This window comes from Solanum verrucosum, unplaced genomic scaffold, assembly GCF_900185275.1.
Source record: "Solanum verrucosum unplaced genomic scaffold, falcon-dt-bn FXZP01000093.1, whole genome shotgun sequence".
Taxonomy (NCBI): Eukaryota; Viridiplantae; Streptophyta; class Magnoliopsida; order Solanales; family Solanaceae; genus Solanum; species Solanum verrucosum.
Genome location: NW_026020065.1, coordinates 776,039 through 802,041, shown reverse-complemented (window position 1 = coordinate 802,041; position 26,003 = coordinate 776,039). Strand labels below are relative to the sequence as shown.

Sequence of the window (26,003 nt, the reverse complement as noted above, 5' to 3'; positions counted from 1 at the left end):
GCAATCTTAGTTATCCTAATTTGCTGCCCGTGATAAATCCTTAATTTGAGTAGAAGATACTATCTCAATCAATATATATAGAAAGAATGAATCAGAGGAATCTTGTTCGTTTACGAAATTATTTGCTTTTGAAAGGACTTAAAAATTGTTCTTCTGTCATCATTTTCTTGGACTCATCAATCAATCATCTTGACAATTATTCACTACTTGATTGATCAATTGCATATTTAACGAATGTATATACATATTGAAGTCGAGCCATTTGCATTTGACTATTGGTGTGTAACAAAGAATGCTAACTTGTACTATGTCTGAAAAACTAAAAATGGTAGTATAAATCATTGTTTTTGCATTATCAATTGTAGTACTTATGGGCAGAATTAAGTTGTAATCTTCTCTTCACTCTTGCAGTTTTCATTCTACTCCACGACCATACATATATCACTTGCTACAGTACTGTTCCTAACTACAGTACTTGTTGCTTCGAGATCTCACATTTCTTCTCATCTTAGCAAGCAACTGGTCTTCTTCAACCACAATTTGCAGATGGATCGGAATCACTTGCAGATCCCGTCACCATAGAGTTATAACTGCTTTAGACATTTCTAGCATGGTACCATTCCTCCACATCTTGCAAACCTCTCATTTCTCATCTCCCTTGACATCAGTGACAATACTTTCCAGAAGAGTTTGTGGAGATTGAAATTGATTAATGTCACAAGCAACGTACAACTTCACCGGAGCCATTTTTGGGGAAAATTCCAACTTCTTTTTCCAATCTAACAAAGCTGCAAGTGTTGAGAAATCGGTGATCTGACTGTCCTAGACCTGCAATTAATATATATAATCAGCTAGCTTACTGGCTCCATCGATCTTTAACATTACTACGTACAGTGCAAGTGATTGCTCTTACAGGTAACAATCTTATAACTGGAAAGCTTCCAATTATAACTATACGTGATCATCTTCTAAACTTGGAAGGGATGAACTAGACTTGTAGTGTCCATAAATCTCATAAAAAGTACCTAAAGATTCATAGTGAACTTCAATGGGAGTTTCTCTTGAAGCAATAACGCATTGATCTAGTCGCCACCTGAGCCACAAAGGACTGTCTAAATTGATTTGTTTCTGCCGATAAGCCCCAATTGCATCATAAGAAGTAGAAAAAAGGGTTCTTTCATATACTTACCCTAGATGGAGTTATTCCACAAAACCTGGAGAAATGCAGAAAGCTTCAAGTCTTGGCATTGTCATTCTTGAAACTTTACCAAGAGAGCTCGCGAACTTAACAGTTGTTACAAAATTATCTATCCCAGCTCTGCATTCCTTACAAGAGATAAAACTTTCCTCCTTTTCTCTCTTCACCAAACTTGTACTACTCATATATTGTATTTTCAACATCTTAGCACTGCAAGTAAGATACATTATTGAATGCGTGAAATGCAGTCATGGTCTCTTGCTATATATATGTGAACACTTCTTGATCCGACAATAATTTTCACAGAAAATTTTAACCTTTTTCATATAATGGTGCAAAAAAGTAATAGATCGATCGAGAAGCTGATAGAAGTGAAGAAGAAGAAAGGGATCAACTACTTTAACTTTAATATATAGAATTTTCATTGTATTTCTCTTGATTTGTATTGCTATTTCAATCAATCGGTTAATGCAAAGTTGAAAATTTGAAGACTTCTCATGCATCTTTTATCATAGTAATTGTTGTATGTTTTAAGTTAAAGTCTTTTGTGTTGCGTATCCACTTCATAGTGTTGTAACATTCGAATGCTTCATAGTGTTGTAACATTCAAATGTTTCATTATAACTTTACAAAAAATAACTATCTTAAATCACATTAGCTTGTTTGTCAAGATCTTAACATTATATCAATTTTATTGTCAAAAGCTATCAATATCTTAGCACTATTTTTATTGTTCCTTAGATTGTGGAGAAGATAGATTTAATTTTTTCTTCTTTTGTTCATCCTCATCTCTTCAACTTAGCCTATATATTGCGATTGTTGCTTTGCCCTTTTACCTTACTCCAGTCTCTAGTAATATTGACTGACCTTATAGCTTATATGTAGTAAATCCATTTTCAGTAATAAACACATTCATTTCAACTAGCCTAAAAATTTTAACAAGTGTTTCATCTGGTGCGGTGAATAAAATTGTTGTATCGTAGATTTTTGTGCTAAATTAAAAAATAACAGGTGAAATGCATTGAGAGAGTGAAAATTATTACTCTACATGATTAGAAGATATAAGTTAAATCTGTTGAGAATATCATTAACTAATAAAAGTGTGCTCTTTCTTAGAGCTTAAGTTTTTAGATGAGATGGTCACACACTTCAACAAAAGAGTTGGACTTATATATTCATTAAAAAATCTCCCACTTTCGTCAATCGACATCATTAAGATACAAACATATATTTATTCATTCTTGTCCATCAAATGAACATGATGAAGAAGAAGGCCACAAAACTAATTAAGCAGAAGCCCAACAAAGGGCTAGTTTTGGAAGGTGGATCTCAACCTATACATTAATTAAAGCAAAATATTGGTATCTAACTAAACTAATTGTACTATTAATGAACTCACAATAGCCACAACCTGACTTGCCTTCCAAAATGAATTAGTTCCTATATGTCACATCCAGAGGTTAGACATGAGCATTGAACCTTTTCATTCCTCGAGATTTTTCCTGGCATATATATATATATATATATCCATCGGAACAAAGCGTCCTGTTTCAAAAAAAGAGTGTTATGCTGTGGTATAAAAAGTTAAGGACAGTCTGCTGCGCTAAAGATCCCGTTATGTTATGCTATACATATATCAATCCGAGCATAATTAAAAACACAAAAATTAACTGAGTGAAGCAGGAAAAATACCCTAAATTTGTGTCTTGTATACGTCAGACAATAATAATCTATTGAATATGCTAGAGCATTTGGAATCATAGTACTCGTTATCTTAAAGGCTTTAGCATTCTTTGTTTATATATCTATTTATTGTTGCTAAAAATTGTTCTTTTGTTATAGTGTTAGAACATAAATATCTATATTGGGCACAAATATCGTAAACCAAAAAATTAGACCGAATTAATTCGGTTCTTTGGTTTGATTCTCGGTTTTAGGGTCCGGTACTTCGGTGCACCCAAGAACTGAAGTATCCTAACCTTTTTTCTTTATCATACAGCAATGACGACTAATGCATGACCATCTTATCAACTAAATTTTGCAACAAATGTCTTGGACTGTCACTGATATTGCCCTGATTCCCCATTACGATTTTCTGGATTAGTTATACTACTAACTTGATTACAGGAGTAAGTTACTTCAATTTATTTAGGAGAAACTTAGTAATTAGGGATACCTACTTCATTATCATATATACAATTATTACTTATGCTTTCAAAATATTACATATTAGTATATTATTAATTTAAGAGTTTTCTATCATATATTGAGAAAGATACATCTAGAATTCTAGGAACATGTATTTTTGTTACCAGATACACTAAAATAGGGAGGAAGCAAGCAAGATTTGTCATGTATCCCAAATACATGTGAATCACACCAGATATATAGGAGAGTGGCAAGCAAGATTTGTTATTTATCCTAGATACATGCGATTCCACTTGGATACGGTGTAATCTAGAACAAACTATACTTAATTTTGATCTCATATATCTTGAGATACATGTATCTGAACATATCTGAATGATGTATCTAGACGCACCAAAATTTAGTAAGATAATTGCATATATGATAATGAAGTAGGTATCCCTAATTACTAATCTTCTCCTAAATAAATTGATTAGAGTCTATCTAAGTAATTAGCTCTATTGTATGGCGCACATCTCTCCGGACGACCTAAACCTTGAGCAATTGCGATGGAGACTTAGCAGCAGCCATGTCTGCGCACATCTCTCCCCGGCCTTTGGTTGTGGGAGAGACAAACCCTAATCCTAATCAACAAACATCCTTTGCTACTCGATTAACCACAAATCAAGATGTCAAAAATTTGACAAAAAATCAGTTGAAACAGATTCAATATGTACATGGAGAGCCTATGATTCAATTCACAAAGGAAGAACGACAGGTTTTCGCACAAGAAGAAGGATTACATCAAGCTGTAATTATTAAGTTCTCATCCGATACACTAGAAGTGAAACACTTGGGCATCAAAGGAAACTGTTTAGTTGGTTTACTTGCTCGTAGACATATTCTGCTAAGGATAGACCAATATGAAGATTATGTGGTTGCTCTATCAAAATCGGTAAGCTTTTTACCTTTCCGTGGAGAGCAACATCTTTATAGGGTATTTCCTTGGACAATAGATTTCAATTCTAGAGAAGAAACTTCAATGGCTGCGGTGTGGATTTCGTTGCCTCGATTATCACCAGATTTATTTGCCAAGAGATCCTTGTTGTCGATGGCATCAGCGATTGGAAGGCCAATAACTATTGACAAGGCAACACAATACAAGACAAGGCCTATCACTACTAGGGTGAAGGTGATACTCGATCTTATGGACAAGCTGCCTAAGAGGATGCGTCTCCAGTATTTGGACAGCAAACCGGTAAGATTCAAGAGGTTTTTCAGGAATTTGTTTATGATAATTTACCTTTATATTGTAACCATTGTAAGCATCAAGGTCATGATGAAAACAGTTGTCGATTGATTTTGAAAAAGAATCAAGATAAAAGTCACAAAGATAATGGAATGGTTGGAGATGAACAATTCAATGGTGAGAAATTTCAAGGTGATTTGAGACAAATTTTAAATGAGAAGAGGGGACTAGCAAACATAGATCAAAGGATTGATGATAATACTCAAGTTGCAGATGCAAATAATAATGAAATAGCAATTGTGGCAGCCATTAAAAATAATGGAGATCGAGTAGTTGATACTTGTGTTCAAGACGATACTTTGGTTTTGAGTGCAAATGATAATGTTACTAGTGATTCGATGGTTCCCGTGATTAATTTGGAGTTTGATCTAGCTTCGAATCCTAAAATACCTATTGCTGGTGTTTTATCTGGGAAAAATCCTAGTTTGGCTACGATTCAAGATTCTTGCCAGGCTAATAAGGTGCAACAGTGTGAAGAGAATTTGGATCAAATTTTTGAATCTGGTGGTACACGCGATCATAACTTCACTTTGAAGGACAATGATAAGGAAGGCTGGACTGAAGTACCAAGCAAAACATTTTCTCCAGCCAAACTACAACAACTAGATTGCACTAACCCACCACACAAGGAGCAAAATTGTGAAGATAAAGTGTCAAGGAAGATTGTGTGCTCTAACACCTTTGATGCCCTAATGACCAATTCTGATCAAGAGCTCCATGCTTTATCTAGTCCAATTCTTCAAGTTTCTAATCCAGAAACTACTCTGAATAAAGAAAACCCAATGATCATTCCACATTCCAAAGGGAATGACAAGAGTTTGGTGAAGGAAACGAGTGATTCTAGATGGGCAGATTTAGATTCTAGATGGGCAGATTTAGTTGAGGAAGAGGAGCATGCACCTACAAGGAGTAAGTTAAGTCCTCAAGCACTCATATTTGTGCCTTCAAGTAAGGCAAATCCATCTGTGGCAGTGACAATGGATAACTCCAAAAAGATCTTGACCATTAACACCAAGGTATTAGAAATAAGTCATGAGCCAGAAGCTGAAGTTTCAAGATGTAGTCCAACTACAACTTATGATAGTGACTTGGGCAGTGAAATGTTTGACAAAGATGATGAGGATGATATGTTAGACATATTATCTGATAAGGTAGCCAAAGATGGAGATCTCTTGCCTAGGCAACAAAGAAGTGGAAGCAACAAAAACAAAAAGAAGACATATGAAAGGCAACATAGTTGGGATGGTAAGGTGACTGAGGAATTTATTCCAAGGCAACTACCAATGCGACTAGCAAAGCAAAATCATATGACAGTTTCAACAACAACACGATCCAAAAAGAAGTGATGAACTATCAAGTTTTGCTGGACATATTTGATGAAGAAGACAAGTGGGAAATACTTCAGGTTACTTTACATGGGCAATCCATCTCTTTTAATTCTTACATATATAAAATAAAGTTTGAGGTTGATAACCTAGCTTTATTCTTAGATTTTATATTTTTGCATTATTTAAGCATCCTCATTTGTAGTATCATCACAGAGTGTATTATAAACTCTATGATGATCATAAAATATCTAGTTTTCTCTAGCTCTTATTTTTTTTCATGCTTGTTAATTAGTAGAGGTTTGTTATCTCATTAAGATTAGTAAGGTAAGGCCTAGCCCCCCTTGCTTGTACTCTTCTCTTTGAGATCCTTTTCATTTTATTAATAAAACTAGCCCTAGGCACACCTTGCCTAGCGCACTTGCTTAAAAAAAAAAGTAATTAGCTCTAACACTAATGAAGTTTATGTAAATTTCCTACTCCCTCTGTCCTTTTTAATTGTTATGTTGCGCTTTTCAAAAGTCACTTTGATTAATTTTCAAAATTAAATTAGATTACATTAGTTCTATATTTTAAACAAAGAATTTAGATGCAAAAACTATATGAAAAGTACTATAAATTTCAATTTTTTGCATATACATATGACGAAAAAATACATGTAAAATGTTAGTCAAAGCTATTATCATTTGATTTAAAAAAGAAAATTGTGACAATTAAAAGTGGACGGAGGTATAGTATTTACTAATTATCACTTCATTCAGAATTTCATAAAGGCTAAAATCATACGGTCCTTGAGATAACCATCTACTAGTTCAGTATCTAAAGGCTAAAACCAAAAAAAAGAGAGTGATCATTAATCAATATTGTGATCAACTTAATTAAGCTCGTTCTCCATGGTGATTGGTGACTCTCTTAGCATGGATTGCACACAAGTTGAATATCCTTGTTATTGTTGATAATATTCATAAAAAAATGCAGGACCGAATTTTAAAAACTGAATTAAATCGAATCCAACTGAACTAGTTTGGTTCGATATTCGGTACACACTATTGAAGAATCAAAAATTGAAGAACTAAATGTTCACCCTATCTATATGTGAAAAAGAATTACATTACTAGTAAAAAGAAAAACAAATCAATTTGCATAAACATTAACAATTATCTACAATCCCAAGATTCAAACTCACACCTGACTTGTTAAAACAATAAGAATAGTGACATAAGTAAAAGGTAGAAGCAGGATGAATAAATGGAAATGAATTAAGTACCTGGTTTGACATGCTTCTCAAAAGTTCCAAATAAAATCCATTCATTCTTCATAAATTCCTCCCTACAACACCAAACTATGAAACTATAATATATTTTCTTTGAAAAAATAGAGTAAAAGAAAAGTTTATACAATAAAAAATGTTAAAATTCATACTGTTGATCTTTACACCTCACTACTTTTAACACTTTATAATTTATCCTCCAATGTCTCTATGTGTCGGTTCAGATTGATACAAGTCATGAGTTGAAGCAACAGCCATAGAAGTGTGTCACAATTATGGACTAATTAATCATCATTTTATTTCTAATACACTCAAAGTCAAACTTATTATAACCTATAGTTATTATATTTTTGGAAACCACTCCTATTAGGACCACTACTCATCTTTCTTCTATGATGACCATTGAATTGGAAAGCTATAACAATTAATCATTACTTGGTATTTTATTGGAGATGTCATTAACATAGGTAGGACCCCTTCAACTAACATCCGGGCTGGAACTTTGTCTTTTTCTTTTATATATATATATATATATATATATATAATATTGATCAATTAATATAGATTCTCCTAGCTTATTTATCAATTAATCCATATTTGCATTTTTACGGTTTCCCACTAAGAAATGATATTCGTTTTGATTTCTTACTAGTTGTTTGATAGAGTGTATTAGTAATATTTGTACTAGTTATGCATATATTATTTTTTACTCATTGTTTGGTTTGACATATTAAAATTAATATACATTGTAAAAAAATATTTATCTACAAAAATATTCTCCATAATTATGATGGAAAATATGTAAAAGTGCATTTCAGGGGTAATTGAGTCTTTAACGATACTAATGCATGTATTAAATTCTTTGCATTACTAATACCCAAAAATCTATGGTATTAATAATACACAATACAATGTATAACTAATGTAAGCATTAGTTATATATAGCATGAAAAATGTATATCAACAAGGGACATGAAAAGATATATCAAACAACGGACTACTAATACATAAAGTTAATGCATATAATATTTTTACTAATACATTCTACTAAACGATCGCGAAATCTCTGATAAAGAATGAAGATATAGATTCATTTCACTAAAGGCATTGCTAAATGGGATTAATCTCTTTATTGAAGTGAGCACCTTTTAGGAAAGACCAAAGGTTACTCTGAGTGACTCAAAAGTTGGATCATGTACGAACCTCTAATGAGTTGCCACGTAAAAAGGTAGTTGTATGATCCCCTATGCACACATGGCCTTGTCTAGTTGGGTTAAATGTTACCAACTTTGAAAATGTAGTTGGGAGTAATTAGTACTTAGGTTGGACACATCATTCCGATGGATTAGCTTGGGAAAACAGTATTTCTCTACTTTGTACCTAAGATGACACTCTTGTCTAATTTGATGAAATTTTAATTAATTTGAGTAATTATTCAAAGCTAAATCAAATTTCTACTATTTATTTATTTACAAATCTAAAAATTGAGATACATCTTTGAGTGTCTTTAATTGCGTGCTGCATTTCATCATATACATGAAATTCTTTCAAAGTATCTATCGTGAAACAAACATCTTGGCAGGAATAATGAATACATGAGAAGCTCCATACATTTTAGACATTTCTGCAATCTATAACTTAGCTTAATCTTCCATATATGACTTTAATTAGCTAGTTAAATGAGCAAACGTGAGTCAAGGTTCTTAAATTTGTTGGCATTACTAATCTTGGTAGATCCTTATTTCCTTCAACTCTTTCATGATTTCTCTTAGTCTTTCAAGGTTATTGTCATATAGCTGTTCTTCTTACGAGGGCTTAATTTTATTGGCATATATCCTTTTATGGCCTTAGAGGGTGTTTGGCTTGACTTAAAAGTTGGTCAAATTTACTTTTAAGTCAACTTTTCACTTCTAGAAGTGTTTGATAAATATTATAAAAAAATAAATTTAAAATAAATTTAAAAAAATGTCTTAAAATAAATTAGGAAGTGTTTGACAAGGTTAAAAATTATAATAAGTTAAAAATCAAAAGTAGGCCTACTAACTTTTTATTTTTGACTTAACAACTACTTTTTAAGTCAATCTAAACGGGCTCTTAGTAGTAATCTCCTTTAGACATCTTTTAAATCTCTTGCTGGTCATATTGTTACTTTCAAGGGACTCTACTCAAACCTAATTTAGGAACTCTACTTCTTGAGTACACTTGGTCTACGACACTCAATTGCCATGTTCGTATCTTTTGTATCTAACAACTATTATTCTTTTTATTGATACCAATCACATCTAGTTCGGTTCTAACACCCTAACGGATCATACCTTATGTTTAACCCCTCAATATTAGATTACTCGGCCCTATTCTTTGATCGTACATTAATCCTCTTTAGCCTTAAGATAAATATCGTTTTTTCTTTCAATTTCCCATGCCATTTGTACAAACAATGATAAAAATGTGTTCTTTAGCCTTAAGATAAATATCGTTTTTTCTTTCAATTTCCCATGCCATTTGTACAAACAATAATAAAAATGTGTTCTTTATTGCCATTTGCCGAGGAGAAGAGGAAATTTGGCATAAATAAAATGATCGTGGACGGCAGGATTCGAACCTGCGCGGGCAAAGCCCACATGATTTCTAGTCATGCCCGATAACCACTCCGGCACGTCCACAATTCGATGGCTTAAAAACGTTGTCATATTATGAGTTTTTATTGCAAGTTGGGATTTCTCAGTTTTGTCACAATTTAAATTCATCCATCTAGCTAAAAGTTTTTGGGTAATTTGGATTATATCAGAACTTGAGTGTATATTTCTTTCTATACACTTTAACACACTTTCTACTTGTCTCTCTTCCTCCTTTTTTTTTTTTTTTCCTAAAGAGGAGCACTATTTTAGTTTGGTTTGGCTATTGCGAAAAAATATTATGAAAAACAAATAAACAGGTGAAAAAATAGTTTTGAGTATGGTAGCTTGAGTTATGATACATTTTTTTTTTTGAGAAAACACATAAAAATCCTCTTGAACTTGGCATCACAATTTACTTTAGCACTTAAACTATACGAACGTTTAAACACTCCTTTAATAACTTTCAAGTGAATTAACTACCCCCTAAGGGGTGATGTGGCGGAGAGAGTGAATCCACTCTCCTAAAAGCAAGTGAAAAGTTAAAAAAGAAAAAAATGAATTATAAAAATGTACACATGTCATTTTTAGTATATAACTACTATTTTATATTTTTTTATATAAATTAAGTTTTTAAAAAATATGTGAAAATTTTAATTTAGAGGTAAAAATAATTGCGGGTCCCATTTTAAAAAAAAATATTTAATTTTTTTCTTTCTTTATTTTGTTGTCTTCCCCAAATATTTTTTCTCAATTGAAGCACTCTTATACCTTTCTTCTCCAATATTAGTCATTTCTTTCTTCATCTTTATCACCCACCTCTGCACCCTACTTTCATTCCATCAGCCTTTTAGTAATCCACAAAATCCAACACCAACATTATATTTTTTACTCCGATTTCAATATAAACTTTGTTGTTTGAGTGACCCATTTTGTCAAAAAAAATAAAATTAATTTTAAGAGATTCATTCTCCCAATGGCAGATTTGTGGGAGTGGGGTGGGGAGGGAGAGAGTTCTAAGAAAAAATATTAATATGTTATTTTTTTTTGGGGAAAAGGGTCAAAAATACCCCTCAACTTTGTTTTATTAGTTGACTATACCTACTACAACATTTTATGTCTACAACCACCCTAGAAAAGTGTGGCCTTTTATCAAAGGCCACACTTTTTTACTTTAAGCCACGCTTTTCCGGGGATGGCCGAATGAGGCGTAACCTTAGAGTTTAGGCGACACTTTTCAAGTGTTTCCTTACCAGCTATGCTTAAAAGCATAGCCTAAAGGCTAAAAGGCCACGCTTTGCAGCTACGCTTAAAAGTGTTGACTTATCAGCTACACTTTCAAGCGTAGCCTAAAAGGCAAAAAGGCCACGCTTTGCAGCTACGCTTAAAAGTGTTGCCTTATCAGCTACACTTTCAAGCATAGCCTAAAAGGCAAAAAGGCCACACTTTGCAGCTACGCTTAAAAGTGATGCCTTATCATCTACGCTTTTAAGTGTGGCCTTTCTTCCATATTGCCCACGATTAATAAGTGTTGCCTTTTCTATCTTATGTATGACAACATTTTGAAGTGTAGTCCTTGCCCATGTGCATACCACAATTTACAGTCCTATGGCTACACTTTTAAGTGTGGTAATATTATTTTGGCTATAAAAAATTTATATGCCACAATTTCTAATTAAAAAACACCAGTATTGTTTTGCAATAAATAATCTCAAGCATTAAATTAGCTAATAAGTAATTCAAATTTATATTCACCATAAACTTCAAAAGATAGTATGTCTTTTGTACATACACATACTTATAAAGCAATATTCTAAATATGTGTACACAATAGTTCAAAAAGTACTCTCACAATAGTTCAATATATTCTAGCAATGAATATATTTCACAAAATCAAATATAATGCATTCAAATTTTTACAATAGTTCAAAAACTCTTCATCATCCACTTCAATGGGATCAAATTGACTTGCGGTGACCCTTCAAATTTGATCACTTCCATTTCCCTACACAAATCAAATTGCAGCAGTTATAGAAGAGGCAAGAAGTTCCTGATTACAGCAGTTATAGAAGAGGCAAGAAGTTCCAGATTGCAGTAGTTATAGAACAACAAATCAAACTGCAGTAGTTATAGAGAACAACAAATCTGCAGAATGCAGATTCCAGATTGCAGCATGCAATTCCAGATTGCAAAGTACAGTTCCAGATTGCAAATTGCAGATTCCAGATTGCAGCATGCAGTTCCAAATTGCAAATTACAGATTCTAGATTGCAGAATGCAGTTCCTTGAAAGACACTTCTATGCAAGTTGAACATTCATTTACATATTGTATATACATAACAATAAATGAGACCAAAGCATATAATCACATGCCATTGAATTAGCTCAGGTCAATACTTTAACAAAGATGTATTCATAAACAAACAAATATCATAACTGAGATTCTCTTTACATGAAGAAAATTGGACATTTGCAGACAACCAGGCAAACAAAATTGATCAGAAAAATCTTATTCATAATCACACATCATTTACACAACATTAATTAGGCACCAAAATGCATTCAATTTAAAGGAAGGAGTTAGTCTCTTGAGAGATAATCAATAATCGTAGAATAACAAACTCAACTATTGTGCTCTTCACATTTCTAAAACAACAGACTAGATATCTTGAGATAACTTATATGTCATGCAAGTGATTTGGCTAAAAAAATTGCCAAGGGAGAAGACAGAATCTAAAAAAAATTGAAGATAACAAACAACAACTTATGCGGATATGGAATTGAAAGTCATAAGATATGACAACTTCAAGCAGCTCATAAATTTGAGCTTAATCAAACTCTTTTTACTCGAAATGAATACATTGAAGCTAAAGTAACAACTAACCTTAAACAAATATTATTATGCAGGAACAAACCAATAGACAAGAAGTGCAGTACCTATGATCTGGTCTCTATTGTTAAAAGGCAAAGCCCCTTCTTCTACCAGGTGAGTAAGAGGATTCAAACACTTGTAATTAAGTAAATAGCAGGCCGAACAATTAAGAAATTCAGTTTGTGAGAACTCACAAACTTTAATTTATCTTATAATTTTCTTTGAATATATTGTACTGATGTATATGTTAGAATGTCTAGTCTTATGATCTTTTTGTTGATACCAGATTATTCAGACAGTGGTGAATAGTCTGCTAAAAATGTCATATACTCCTTCCATCCCATTGCTACAACAGCGTATGATTGGTACAAATTTTAACATGTATAATTGAATTATGATTATTAGTGATAATGGAAAAACATTTAATTTATAGTTGAAGAGTTAGTTTGATAAGAAAATATCATACTTATCAGATTTTGAATTTGGATAGTCCGACATTGAAGTATTAGAAGTTGGATACTTGGCAGCCGGTTGTTAAGATCCCAGAAAAATTTGAGTGGACGAAAAGACTATTTACTCAGGGAGGAAAGATGAAGTATATCGACTCTCCTTAATATACACAAATATTTTATATCTATTGTCTATATTGTGCATGCTTGTAAGTGTTTCAGCAATTTGGAGAAGATCATTGGGGATTTTTATTGGAAGGGTAAGAAGTGTAATAGGAACTTCACGTAGTATAGTGGAAGAAGATTATGGTTCCCACATGGAGGGGGAAGGAATTAGGAGACTATCCACCTATATTACAACGCTTTTATGGTAAGTTGTGGAGATTTTCTCCCAAATAGAAATTTGCATGCTTCATGGAGAGTGGTTATTTGAAAGTGACTTCTCTTCATCGTGAGACTGATTGAAGCTGCTGAAATTGCACCTAGTAGTTGATTTGTGCCAGAAATGAGACATAGTTTCTCCCAGTCCTCCTGGTCTTTCAGCCTTTACGCCTTTACTTCCTTTCCTTTTTACTTTTCAAGTCTACGAATCTCTCTTTTAAGATCGAGAATCCATCTAGAACAACCCTTTGGCCAACTGCAACCTTTGAAACTTGGGGATGATAGGCCGGCTCCTCTACCCTTCTCCACTTAAATACTGAATTTAGTTCGCTTGGGGTAGGGCTCTAACTTGTGACATAACACATAAGTCCCTCAATTGGTCCCTATTGAGCTAACCCTTGGTGGCGTAAGTCTACCAATCTGATCCACAACTACCAAAATCTCAACTTTCTTCATGTTACCAAAACAGAGAAGAAGAAAAACAACACTATAAATCATTGTTGTTCTTTTCCACATTTGCACTCCCATTTTACTAGCTCTATGTGTTCTGAACTGGGCATAATCAGTTGATCACCTTCAAAGCTCAAATCAATTCGAAATAAAACAAATTGTGTTCCAAAAAAAGGGGGCTAAATGGTCTGGCGGACCCTTGTACTTGTACCCATTTGTATTGTGAACCCTTCTACTTACCCCTTTGTCATCTGAACCCCCGAACTCATTTAAACTCAACATGTTGAACCCTTTCAATTCATGGTGACTCTCAATCACGCTGATGTCACATTCCATGTAAGATAAATTTTGCCACATCATTTTTTACTTTTTATAACAATTTCTTTTTGGACAAAAAATCATAAAGTTTTGATTCAAACTTAAAAAAAATAATTAATTATTCTTCTAAATTAAAATTTTGGGTCTCCCTACATCATCTGCCATTTTCACGGGGAAAAGGCCCAATCGCCGGAGAAATTTACCGCTGCCACCACTCCTCTTGCCGGCGAGACCACAAATACGAGACCACAAATACTCTCTCCCTCATCTGTCTCCGTCTTCATCGCACACTTTCACCATTTTTCTTACCTCATCCTTCTCCAACGTCCACAAATCCAAAAACCATAAGCCACCACACCAGCTCATTGCCCCTCACCAACCTCGTTCCCCTCTCCACTGTCTTCCTTTTTTCGTACCATCGACAACTCATGCGAACCACCAGGGACCCCCATCGACCAGAGAAAGTCATGGCCGCCGTCGTCGCCATTTTTGCCGGCGAAATCACATATACTTTCTCCCTCACTCTATTCATCTCCACCGCACACCATCACTATTTTTCTTTCCTCCTCCAATCTCCACAAAAACAATAACCTAAAGCCACCGCACCACCAAATCTGGCCAAAAAACCTCTTCACCGCCATGACCGCACCCTCACCCACCTCATTCTCCTCTCCACTAGCCAGTGTCGCCTCTTTCTCACGCCACTGCGATTCAGTGGTCTCCGGCGAGAGCTGGTCCGCTTTCTCCTTCTCGTGGTGAATCAATCGCCAGGAACTGCTAAAGAGGTGGGTTTTTTTTGCAACAAAACCTATTTCCAAATACTGGAGTCACTTAATAGTACAAAGCAAAGACAGTCGTCACATAGAAATACAGCCCGAAACCTCGACGGACAAAATAAAAATGGCTACCGTAAGTTAACAAATAGTATATTTTTGCCCAAAGAAAAAAAAAGAACAAAATTTCAAGCTGAAAAAGGTGTGAGCATTTCTCCCAATTAAATCCAATCTCAAAAATTAAAAAGAGACTGCCACAAAGAACATTCAGCGGATTGCTAAACCTTGCTAAATAGGTGTTGGTAAATTGGGGAGAAGAAAATAAAAAGTTTGTTCAAGCGTGAGAATGGCCAAAAAGGAGGGGTTAGTGAGGGAAGAAGAAATGACTTCTTAATTAATTACTGAAAAAAGTTGGTCGTTGGGTGAAGAAGAAGGGTTTCAATTTTCTTTTTTATGTTTATTATTTTACTCTTTTAATTTAAATATTTTAAAATTTTAAATATGATGTTCACTTGCCTTAATAGGCGTGTGGTCTCACTCTCTTGCCAACTCAACCATATTAATGTCACATAGGCATGGTCAACGGTCAGAGGGGTTTGACATATTATGTTTTATTAAGTGTAAGGGTTCAGATGACAAAAGGGTAAGTAGAAGGGTCCACAATACAAACAGGTACAAGTATAGGTATCCACCAGACCATTTTGCCAAAAAAGGGCTCACTGAATTGCTTGTTCTCAGTTGGGATAATCTTTCAAGGACATGCAACTGCTGAGGCACCCATATAGAATTTCTCCTAAGTCCTAACACAGATATTGACCAAGACAAAATCTAAGCCAAGTAGAATTTCTTTTATAATTTTCTTTGAATATAGAGTATTGATGTATATGTTAGAATGTCTAGTGTTATTGTAAAGACCTTGTTGATATTATGGGTAAGGTGTTAAATCATGATGATACAGATTCAGACAGAACAATAGAGACCAGATCACCACAAGAGAAGACAGGGCAAGACCAACAATATCAGCCTAAGGCACAGTCAGGTAAGACACTTAAATCTACTAATTCTACTCATAATAACTATAATAATCTTATTGTGCAGGAACAAAGCAACAAACAAGAAGAACAAGAAAACCAGCTTCACAATTTCATACATCAACAAACAAAACAAAGGATGATTTGAATGAAGAACTAGACAAGGTTGAGGAAAATACAGTTGAGAGGTTCAAAAGAGAGAAAAGCCTTAAGGAACCAACAACACCACAACCCATGGCAAGTGAACCCATGTCAAGTGAAAACTTTTAGAGGCTTTTCAATATAACTTCTAGATCATTCATGCCAAAACTAGAGAACTTTGAATGATTCAAACATGAAGTTAGAAAGCTTGCAATTAACTGCATCAATAAGCCAACTACCACAAAGAAGACTTTCAAAAAAATTGAGACGACTAATTAGCCAACTATCACAAATTTACAATCACATAGGATATAGTTCTTTAGGATACTAATTTGCTAACTTATTGTTATAAAAAAAGAACATTTGAAAAAATATGAAATACCTTTTGAAGAATCGGATCATGAGTTGACCCGGAAGAATGTGGAAGATTTTGGCCTTTTACAGCTTATGCACTACTCGCATCAATAGGTGAAGCAATGTTAGATCCAACACACCCTGGCATATCTCGAACATTCAATCTAGGGTTGTTTTGAAGCAATTGACTAAAGAAATGTTGCATTTCTTCTCTCATTTCATTCATTTCTTCTTTTAGAGAAGTGATTTCATTGGCATGTTTCTGTTTTAGCTCGTTAGTTTCCTCATCTTTCTTTAAAGAACTTGTTGTCACTGATCTACCATAGCACCTTAGTCGACCAGGTTGCTCCTTTCCAAACACTGCCGTAAAAGCATCATCTGTTGTTTCCCCGAAATTTTGGTGCTTCTAAAGTTCAGCCTATTGAATAAAATTGACATCCATATTAAATGTAAGTACTTCTTTCTTTCCAGCTTAAATGAGTTTATGATTCATTAAGTTAACTTTATTTGACATCCCTTCCAAGCAAACTATCCAACGACTCAAGCATATTAAAATAAAATTATCACCCTCCCAACAATATATACTTTTAAACCTGAATTAAATTCATCACTAATCCACTTTAAAAAACTTACTATTGCAACTTGAGTATCGGCCTGGATTTCCTTTCCCGTCTTTGTACGAGTTGCAATAAACATTTCACACTTGGATGGTTCCTCATTGTTTTCTTTGGTTGCACGCTACAAATAACATCAAAAGAGATTAAAAAACATATGGACGAGGATGATACAGTGGACAATGGCTAGTAAAAAATAGTACAAAAGATGAAATTTGATTTTTTTACGAAATGTCTGCTAAGTATTACCAATGCCACGCGTACTCTTGCAAAATTAATAGGTCCCATTCGATGCCTCCACTTTTGCTTTTTCCTGTTTTGAGAATTCATCTCACACATGGCCTATAATTAAATAAAAAGAGATGTTTGAATTAATAAATAAAACAAAAAAAGAATAGATATGATGCAAAATAAGTTGAAGAGTAGAAATGAACTATTTTAGCCTTACTTGAACAGTTGGGTGATTCCAATACTTGATCAATTGACGAAATTGACCTTCTGGCATGTCATTAGGACGTTTTGCTAGCATATCCTCAACGGTACTATTTTTATCAAAACATCTCTCTTTAATTTTTTACTTGTGTCGCCTCCAAGCATCACGGAGACCAGTCATGACCCACTTCTTTCCTTCTGCTGGAATTAGGAATTTTGACTATGCAAAATAAAATATATTTAGCCTCATCCAGAAAAAACAAACAATAAAATATGCAATCTCAAAATTAATTGTTCTTACATTGATATATTCCCACATGGGCTTTTTAGTATCTTTTGGCACCGCATGCCAACTAGTGTACATCAAGTTGATGAATCTAGGATTCCTTGAAATTGTCCTATAAAGTTGGTTAATTCCGACACTATCTTACCAGTTGGTCTCACTGCTTGTCCTTTATCAAATGTCACTTCCTCTCTTTCTTCCAAATATCTTGCGTGAATATCCTTACATGTTGTTTTTTCTCGGCTCCAATATTCCTAGATTTATGTAACAGTAAGGAAATAAGAATTTCCTTTTATGTAAGTAATAAATCTTACAATGCTTAAGACATACCTTTTGTACTACAATCAATGCCAATTTCCTCGTCTATAGCACACTTATCCCCGCCGATTTCTTCTTTATCCACAATATCATCAGCTACTGTGTGGTTATCAGTTTTTGTTTCATCACCTATGTGTATCACTTGTTTTTTTAAAACTGATCAAGACTAGTAGTTGGTATGACCGACTTCCTCTTTACCTGCTTGCAGTTTGGTAGATCATTAATATCATGTTCTTTCTGCAGCTGTTGTTCTTCCAGAAACTGATCAAGACTTGTAGCCGGTAGGACCGACTTCCTCTTTACCTGCTTGCAGTTTGGTAGATCATTAATATCATGTTCTTTCTGCAGCTGTTGTTCTTCCAGAAACTGATCAAGACTTGTAGCCGGTAGGACCGACTTCCTCTTCATCTGTTTGAAGTTTAGTAGATCTTGAATATCATATTGTTCCTCTGCATTACCAAGTGTTTCCCCAGTCACATGTACTGAAGCAGTAACACCTTTCTGGGAAGACGTTTGGAACCTAAAGTTGTGCATAGGAAGTTTAATTCCTTTCTCTTGAATGGACTCTCCAGATTGAAATAAGCTCTTTTTAGTTTGTCCTTTTCCAACAACCATATGTGAGGTACCAAGCTCTTCCCTTGAAGACGATTGAATTACTAATTTGTACTCAACCAATTTACTCTTTCCTTGTTGTGGAATGAAATCCTCAGAATTCTTTCTTTTATGCGTTATTGGTGCATGCTCTTTCTTAGCTTTATCATTGCGTTCGTTAGCAAGTTGTTCTCTCTTAATCTTGAATTGGTTAGCCAATTCAGTACTTGATCGGTATTGCATATCAAAGTTCATATTCTTCAATGGACTTTGAGCTTTGTTCGGATTCGAACCCTTTTTCTTTAGTGCTACTGATTGACTCATTCTTCCCACTTTCTTTAAATCTCTTTATTTTCTTTCCCTACAGTAAGTTAACCTACAAAACAATAATCAAGTGATTGTTAACTTTGATAAAAGCAAACCTGCAAAGAGAAGAGGTTCTAGCCTCATAATCATATACGTTCTAGGATTATTAGATAGGAAAAGCTATAGAAATCTAACTTTAAAAGATTTAAATGTGTTGCCTTCACTGTGCTAATGAGAACAAGTAGTGAAATAATCTTTAGTTTCTAGAAAGATAAGGGAGTACTACATACAGATGACTAATTTCATTGTGTTGCCTTCACTGTGCTACCTTCACTGTGCTGCCTGTAATGCCCAATGCCAGATAATAATAGGAAAAAATAAGTATTTAGATAACAACAATTCACATTTACTGATTAGAAAGCAATTTGATAATTGTAACATGAATACTCCAGATATTACTAACCTTAGTCATACAAGTTTATGCCAACAAACAGTCAAATAAAATAATAGTAAGCTAGAATTACATGCTCATCAACAAAACAATAATTACATAAATTAAAGAAGCTAACATAAATTATTGACCAAACAACAATCAGGCGCATAAACGAAGCCAACAGAATACTTAGATATCTTAAGGTGTTTGTACAAAAACAGTTAAATAACAAAAAGAGTGAGTTAGCACTATATGGTCATCACAAAAATAGTAAAACTCATGGTGTGTCATCTTCAAACTCGTCTTTAGACTCATCTTCCGACTCATCTTCAGAATCGTCTTCATACTCATTTTTAGACCCATCTTCACACTCTTTTTCAAACTCATCTTCAAACTCATTTTCATACTCGACCTCAATTTGTTGAGTAACAAATTCCTTCGAAGGCACATCAATAACAGTTTCTGGTACATCAGTCCTTACTAAAGGAACTTCACCATCATCTTCTGGTATGAATGGTCCCATCAAGTGTTCAGACAACTCATTTTCATAACTTTGTGGGAGATCATATTCAAATTCATCACTCAAGTTAAACAAGTCTCTCGGAACAGTCTTCATAACATAATGTCTATCTTGATCATATGGATCTTGCACATAGAAGCATTGATGTACTTGAGATGCAGGCACAAAAGGCTCTTCCTGAGAGCATCTCTTGTTAAAATAGACATAAGTAAGGCCATAAATATCTTTTTCAACCTCATACCAATCGCACTTAAACAAAACAACCTTAAAATGACTATAATAGTCTAACTCAACTATATCAACTATTCTACCATAATAAGTCAAATCTGCAGCAATCGGGTTCTTATCCTTTGAGCTTGCAAAGTTCGTAGTTGAGGCAACAAGTGTAACACCACTATTTTGTGTTTTACACCTTGCATCACGCTGCCTAATATGGAATCTATATCCATTAATGAGATACCCAGAGTATCTTTTAGCAACAGAATTTGGTCCTTTAGACAATTGTTTTATCAAATCAGGCACATCCTCTTGCAAAGCACGAGTTTCAAACCATTGAGAGAAGTTTTGACAATGATCCTTGGCCTTGAGCCATTTAGATCTTCGCGAATGATTATTAACCTCGTGCTCATTCTCTCTACACAACATGTATTTTTTGTTAAAACGATAAATAAAATAAGTTAAAAATTAATTATACAATAGAAAATACTATATTAAATTAAAGTACCTAATATATTCTTGAATCTCATCACAATTTCCCAATAAGTATGCATGTGCCTGACTTAGTGTCTTGTTATCTAAAATAAATGGATCAGTTTTCTTTGCTCCTAAAGGACATCCCTTTTTAGGAAACAAACTCACTGTTTCTGCATCACTTGGGTCACATTCATCATTATTTCTGGCTCTTCTGTTAAATTTGGTTTGTACAACCCCATGCAGATATCTAGAAAATAAATTCATACAGTCTATTCCCACACGTGCCACTTATATGCAACCTTCTGGATAACGTCTGTTGCGGATATATGATTTGAATGTACCCATTTCTCTTTCAGTGGAATACATCCATCGGTTCTGAGCTGGACCTCTTAATCTCACTTCATTCGCCAAATGAATCATTATATCAAAAAATGACGGAGGAAAAATTCGCTCCAACTGATTTATTGTTTCTCTAATCTCTACTTCTAAGCAATCTAGTTCCTCCAATGTGATAACTTTTTGACACAAACGTTGGAAGAAGGAACATAGACGAATCAAAGCAATAGCCACATGATCTGGAAGGATGTTTTTAATTGGTATTGGAAGCAAGTAATGTAACATGAAATGAGCATCATGGGTCTTATAACCAGACAATTTTCTTTCATCCAGTTGTACACACCTAGATATATTGGAGGCACTGCTATCAGGTAGCTTAGCTGTTTTTAAAACTCCACAAAAAACTGATTTCTCTCCATTTGTCATTGAGAAGAAAGCTTTTGCAAACTTTGTTCTCTTATTATCTCCAGTATATTTTGGATGAAGATTCTTTCTAATTCCCATCTCTTTCAAATCATATCGGGCTTTTGCATGATCCTTTGTTTTGCCAGGAATATCCAAAAGAGTTCCAAGTATGCTATCAACTATGTTCTTCTCTATGTGCATTACATCAAGGTTGTGGCGTAACAAGTTGCGATGCCAATAAGGTAATTCAAAAAAGATTGACCTTATTTTCCATGGGCCATCATTTGATCTCTTTCTCTTCTTTCCAAACACATTTTCAAAATCTTGTAAGCTATTAAGTATATTAGTTCCTTTTAATAAAGGTGGAGGAGGCCTGAATTCAGTTTTTCCATTGAAAGATCTTTTGTTAGATCTCCATGGATGATCCATGGGTAGAAAAACACGATGATCCATATAACACATTTTCCGACTATGCTTAAGATAGCGAGAATTCGTGTTATAATTACAACAAGGGCAATCAAACTTTCCTTTTGTACTCCATCCAGACAACATAGCATATGCAGTAAAGTCATTGATTGTCCACATAAGAGCTGCTCGCATTTGAAAAGTTTGATTTCTTGAAGCATCTTATATTTCAACCCCAGAATCCCACAACAATTTTAACTCATCCATCAAAGGTTGTAAGTAAATATCAATGTCATTTCCAGGTGATCGTGGCCCAGGTATAAGTAAAGAAAGTATAGAATATTCAGATTTCATGCACATCCAAGGCGGCAGATTATATGTCATCAACATAACTGGCCATGTGCTATGAGATATACTCATGGTTCAAAATGGATTGAACCCATCACTTGCTAATCCAAGTCTCACATTGCGAGAATCTAGTGCAAAATCTGGATGCAACCTATCAAAATCTTTCCATGCTTGACCATCTGCAGGATGCCTTAACTTTCCATCTTTAGAACGCTCCTCGTCATGCCACCTCAAAGAATCTGCCGTGTTTGAGCACATAAAGAACCTTTTGAGTCTAGCAATTAATGGAAAGTGTCTCAAAGTCTTTGCTGAAACTCGATGTGATTTTTTAGAAGGCTCAACCTCACTATCAATTTCAGGATTTTTAATATATCGTGAAGCTCCGCAAGTATGACAAAATTCATCATCCTTATGATCATTCCTAAACAACATGCAATCATTTGGACATGCATCAATTTTCTCATAATCAAGACCGAGATTCTTAACCATAGACTTGGTTTTATTGTAAGACGGAGGAATGTTCAACTCGAGCATCGCCTCTTTTAATAACTCCAAAAGAGAAGTGAATGATTCATTGCTCCATCCATGTAGACACTTCAACAAATATAAGCGAAGTGTGAATGATAATTTAGAGAATCCTGTACAACCAGGATATAATTCTTGGCTTGCCTCTTCAACTAAGTTATAGTAATTCTTGGCATCTTCATTTGGACCATCATAAACTCCTTCAGCTTGTGCAATATCTCTAAATTGATCATTCAGCAACCCATAAATATCATTATGCGAGTAATCCATATCATCGTCAACATTCAACTTGATATCCCATTCCCCGTGATTAATCCATCTAGTATAACCTTTAACAAATCCATAACATATTAGATGATCATACACTACATTCCTTCGAGTCCAACGAATATTACAACATTTTGCACATGGACACTGAATTTCCTCTCCTTGAGGATCTCCATAAGAGTAAGCAAAATCTAGGAATGATTCAACACCATCAATATACGATTTGCTATACCTTGCTAAATCCATCCAATCCTTGGATAGGATATTTGAATTCCTAGAAGAAGATATCAATATTTAATCTTACAGTAACAATCATTAAATCATTAACTATTTCACAAATAAGTTTAAAAAGTCATGAGTAAGTTATGAGAATCAGGTGTTATGAGATGATAAAAGTTTCTTACCTAGTCATGGCACTTGTGCTGTGCCAAATCAGACCTTGAATTCTCCACAAATGTTTCTGAATGTTGATTATACTTCTAAGGAAAAATAAGTAAAATTAATAGGATAGACACAATTAAGAAAGAAAGTAAACTAATAGGATAGACACAATTAAATGAACTAATCAAGATTAAGAAATTCTATCGAGAAGCAGGTTCAAGTTGTAAACAACATTTTAAAGAAGTTCAAACACTTTATTTAGAAGACCAAAAGTACAATATAGTGTGAGAATCTTTTTGAGCTTTTTAAAACTATGTCTCAAAATTTTAAAATCTCATTCTTGTGCACACCATATCAGAGAAGTATCAAACATCTACTACCATGTTTAAACATTCAAGCAAATATTACAATGATCCTATAATAGATAGTCGATCACACCAAAAAAACTTAAAGTTTCGTAGAGTTTATTCATTCTAAGTTATCCCTGACCTGAAGCAAGATTAGCTATAATCTTGCATCCTAAAGGGTGAAATATTACTTATAGAAGGACTGTGAATAAGAAGAAGTTGTGAAATTTTTCAAGACTCTAGAAGTGTTCAAGGCTTAACAGAACCCTGTGATAAGGTTTACTGGAAACCTAATTTTAAAAAGAGTTCATTAATTTTACTTCAAGTGTTATGTAGCCTTCCAAGTTCTAAGCAGGCAAGTTGAACCAGATTTTAAGGCTAAAGTTGACTGCATTTTACAGAAGGAAAAACACGCCCTGATGAATGTTATATGTGCCATCGACAATGTTGGAGAGTGCTAGGCATCTATTTTTGCACTGTAAAGTAGCAGCTGGCATATGAAGTGTGTTCTTATCAATTTTCTTATCTACTACAGTTAACTGCCAGGACTCACCCTATAATATGAACCTGCCAGGACTACCAGATCACTCAGCATCCTTCATAAAAAAATCTATAATCTGAACCTATGCACCTCCCTTATTCAGAAACGTACCGGTCATATTCAACCATTCTGCATTAGAGTTCTGCCTCTTGAACCTTGTTCACAAGCAGTCAGACAATGTCCAATAGCAGAACAGAGATCTGCCTCCTGAACCCTTTCTTATTCATTTCTTTTGTGTTCTGGTTTGTATAGAAGTTTGTTGCTTTGGTATATTGAGTTACAATATTTGTTTGGATTTTTTTAGTCTTGTTAGAAATTTACAAGAAAATAGAAAATGTACATTACTTGTTCTACTGGAGAAGCTTAAGTGGAGTGACACGAATAGTAAGGATTCATATACTCAAATTCTGGCTCAACTGAACCAAATACTATTTCATATTCTAATTCTAGCTCTTCAGGCAGTGTGAAAAAGGAACAGTTTCATTCTTATAATGACTCATTTCACAACAGTTTTTGTACAAATGATTCATTTATTCCAAGCAACCTCAAATCATTTACCTACAATGAACTGAAAAATGCAACTAGGAATATCCGAGCTGATAGTCTTCTTGGCGAAGGAAGTTTTGGTTACATCTTTAAAGGATGGATAGCAGATTGCAGATTTGTAGATTACAAATTTGTGAATTTGCAGATTGCAGATTGCAGATTTGCTAATTTGCAGATTGCAGATTTGCAAATTTGCAGATTGTAGATTACAGATTTACAGATTTGTAGATTTGCAGATTTATAGCAGATTGCAGATTTGCATATTTATAGCAGATTGCAGTAGCTATATCCAACTTGAACTCCACCTCAGGCCAAAGAACAGGGACAACAGGAGAAATATCCAAAAATTCTCTAATGCAGACATGTAAATCAAGATAGCAGGCACACCAAACAAAGCATGGAAAAAGTAGAAACTCAACTCTAACAACAACAAGACACTCTACTACAGACAGGTAAGACTCATAACTATGCTTTTAGTCAAGTTGGTAACACTAATTCTAAAACTTAGGTTGTAACATCTCAGTATACTTACCAGTATACTTATTCAGTCAAAACATCTCCCATATAAAAAAATGATACTTGAATCTAATTCAACACCATAAACTATATCATGAGAAACTCAAGTTCATATAAGTAGACCATCAGTCAAAGTATTTTATGAAATTCAGCAAGTATAGTTTAATAAGCTTGTTGCAAACCAAAGAATATATTTTGCACATAAAACCCTGTTTTAATTCGTTAATCTTGAGTTAATTTGGAATGTAGGAATAACCAAATCAGTATTGACATGGGAAAAAAGATGCAGAATAGTTGTTGGAATTGCAGAAGCTTTGAATTACCTACACAATGAATGTCGAAGGCCTGTTATTCACAGAGATGTCAATCATCAAACATTCTTCTCAATGATGATTTTGAACCACATGTGTGCTTTTCAATTTAACAGATAAATTTGTGATTATCTTATGTTTATTTGATTATATACATATATTTTATATTATCAGTAGGTAATTAGTACACCAGAAGTATCCTTAAAACTTGTGATCTTAAACATATCCGAACAATTGTATAGCTATAAGAAAATGTTAGTAAGGATAAGATG

The 26,003-nt window shown here is 34.1% G+C and overlaps 4 protein-coding genes, 1 non-coding gene and 1 pseudogene across 7 annotated transcripts in view; 1 reads left to right on the top strand and 5 right to left on the bottom strand.

Annotated features, from left to right (window-relative positions):
- LOC125823765 (small ubiquitin-related modifier 1-like) overlaps positions 1–26,003 on the top strand; it is a 498,077-nt gene that overhangs the window by 118,843 nt on the left and 353,231 nt on the right. The window lies entirely within an intron of this gene.
- The window catches only part of LOC125823741 (ABC transporter I family member 6, chloroplastic), a 377,846-nt gene that overhangs the window by 334,246 nt on the left and 17,597 nt on the right, over positions 1–26,003 (bottom strand). The window lies entirely within an intron of this gene.
- Positions 9,811–9,892, bottom strand: TRNAS-AGA (transfer RNA serine (anticodon AGA)). The gene has a single exon. It is a non-coding gene; the product is annotated as a tRNA-Ser (tRNA).
- Positions 14,839–17,568, bottom strand: LOC125823586 (uncharacterized; annotated as a pseudogene).
- Positions 19,868–22,144, bottom strand: LOC125823585 (uncharacterized). Its single transcript, XM_049502941.1, has 3 exons — positions 21,145–22,144; positions 20,969–21,050; positions 19,868–20,744 (listed from the first exon to the last, which is right to left on the bottom strand). The coding sequence occupies exons 1-3, from the start codon at positions 22,142–22,144 to the stop codon at positions 19,868–19,870; spliced, it is 1,959 nt and encodes a 652-aa protein (XP_049358898.1).
- Positions 22,373–24,486, bottom strand: LOC125823584 (uncharacterized). Its single transcript, XM_049502939.1, has 2 exons — positions 24,470–24,486; positions 22,373–23,363 (listed from the first exon to the last, which is right to left on the bottom strand). The coding sequence occupies exons 1-2, from the start codon at positions 24,484–24,486 to the stop codon at positions 22,373–22,375; spliced, it is 1,008 nt and encodes a 335-aa protein (XP_049358896.1).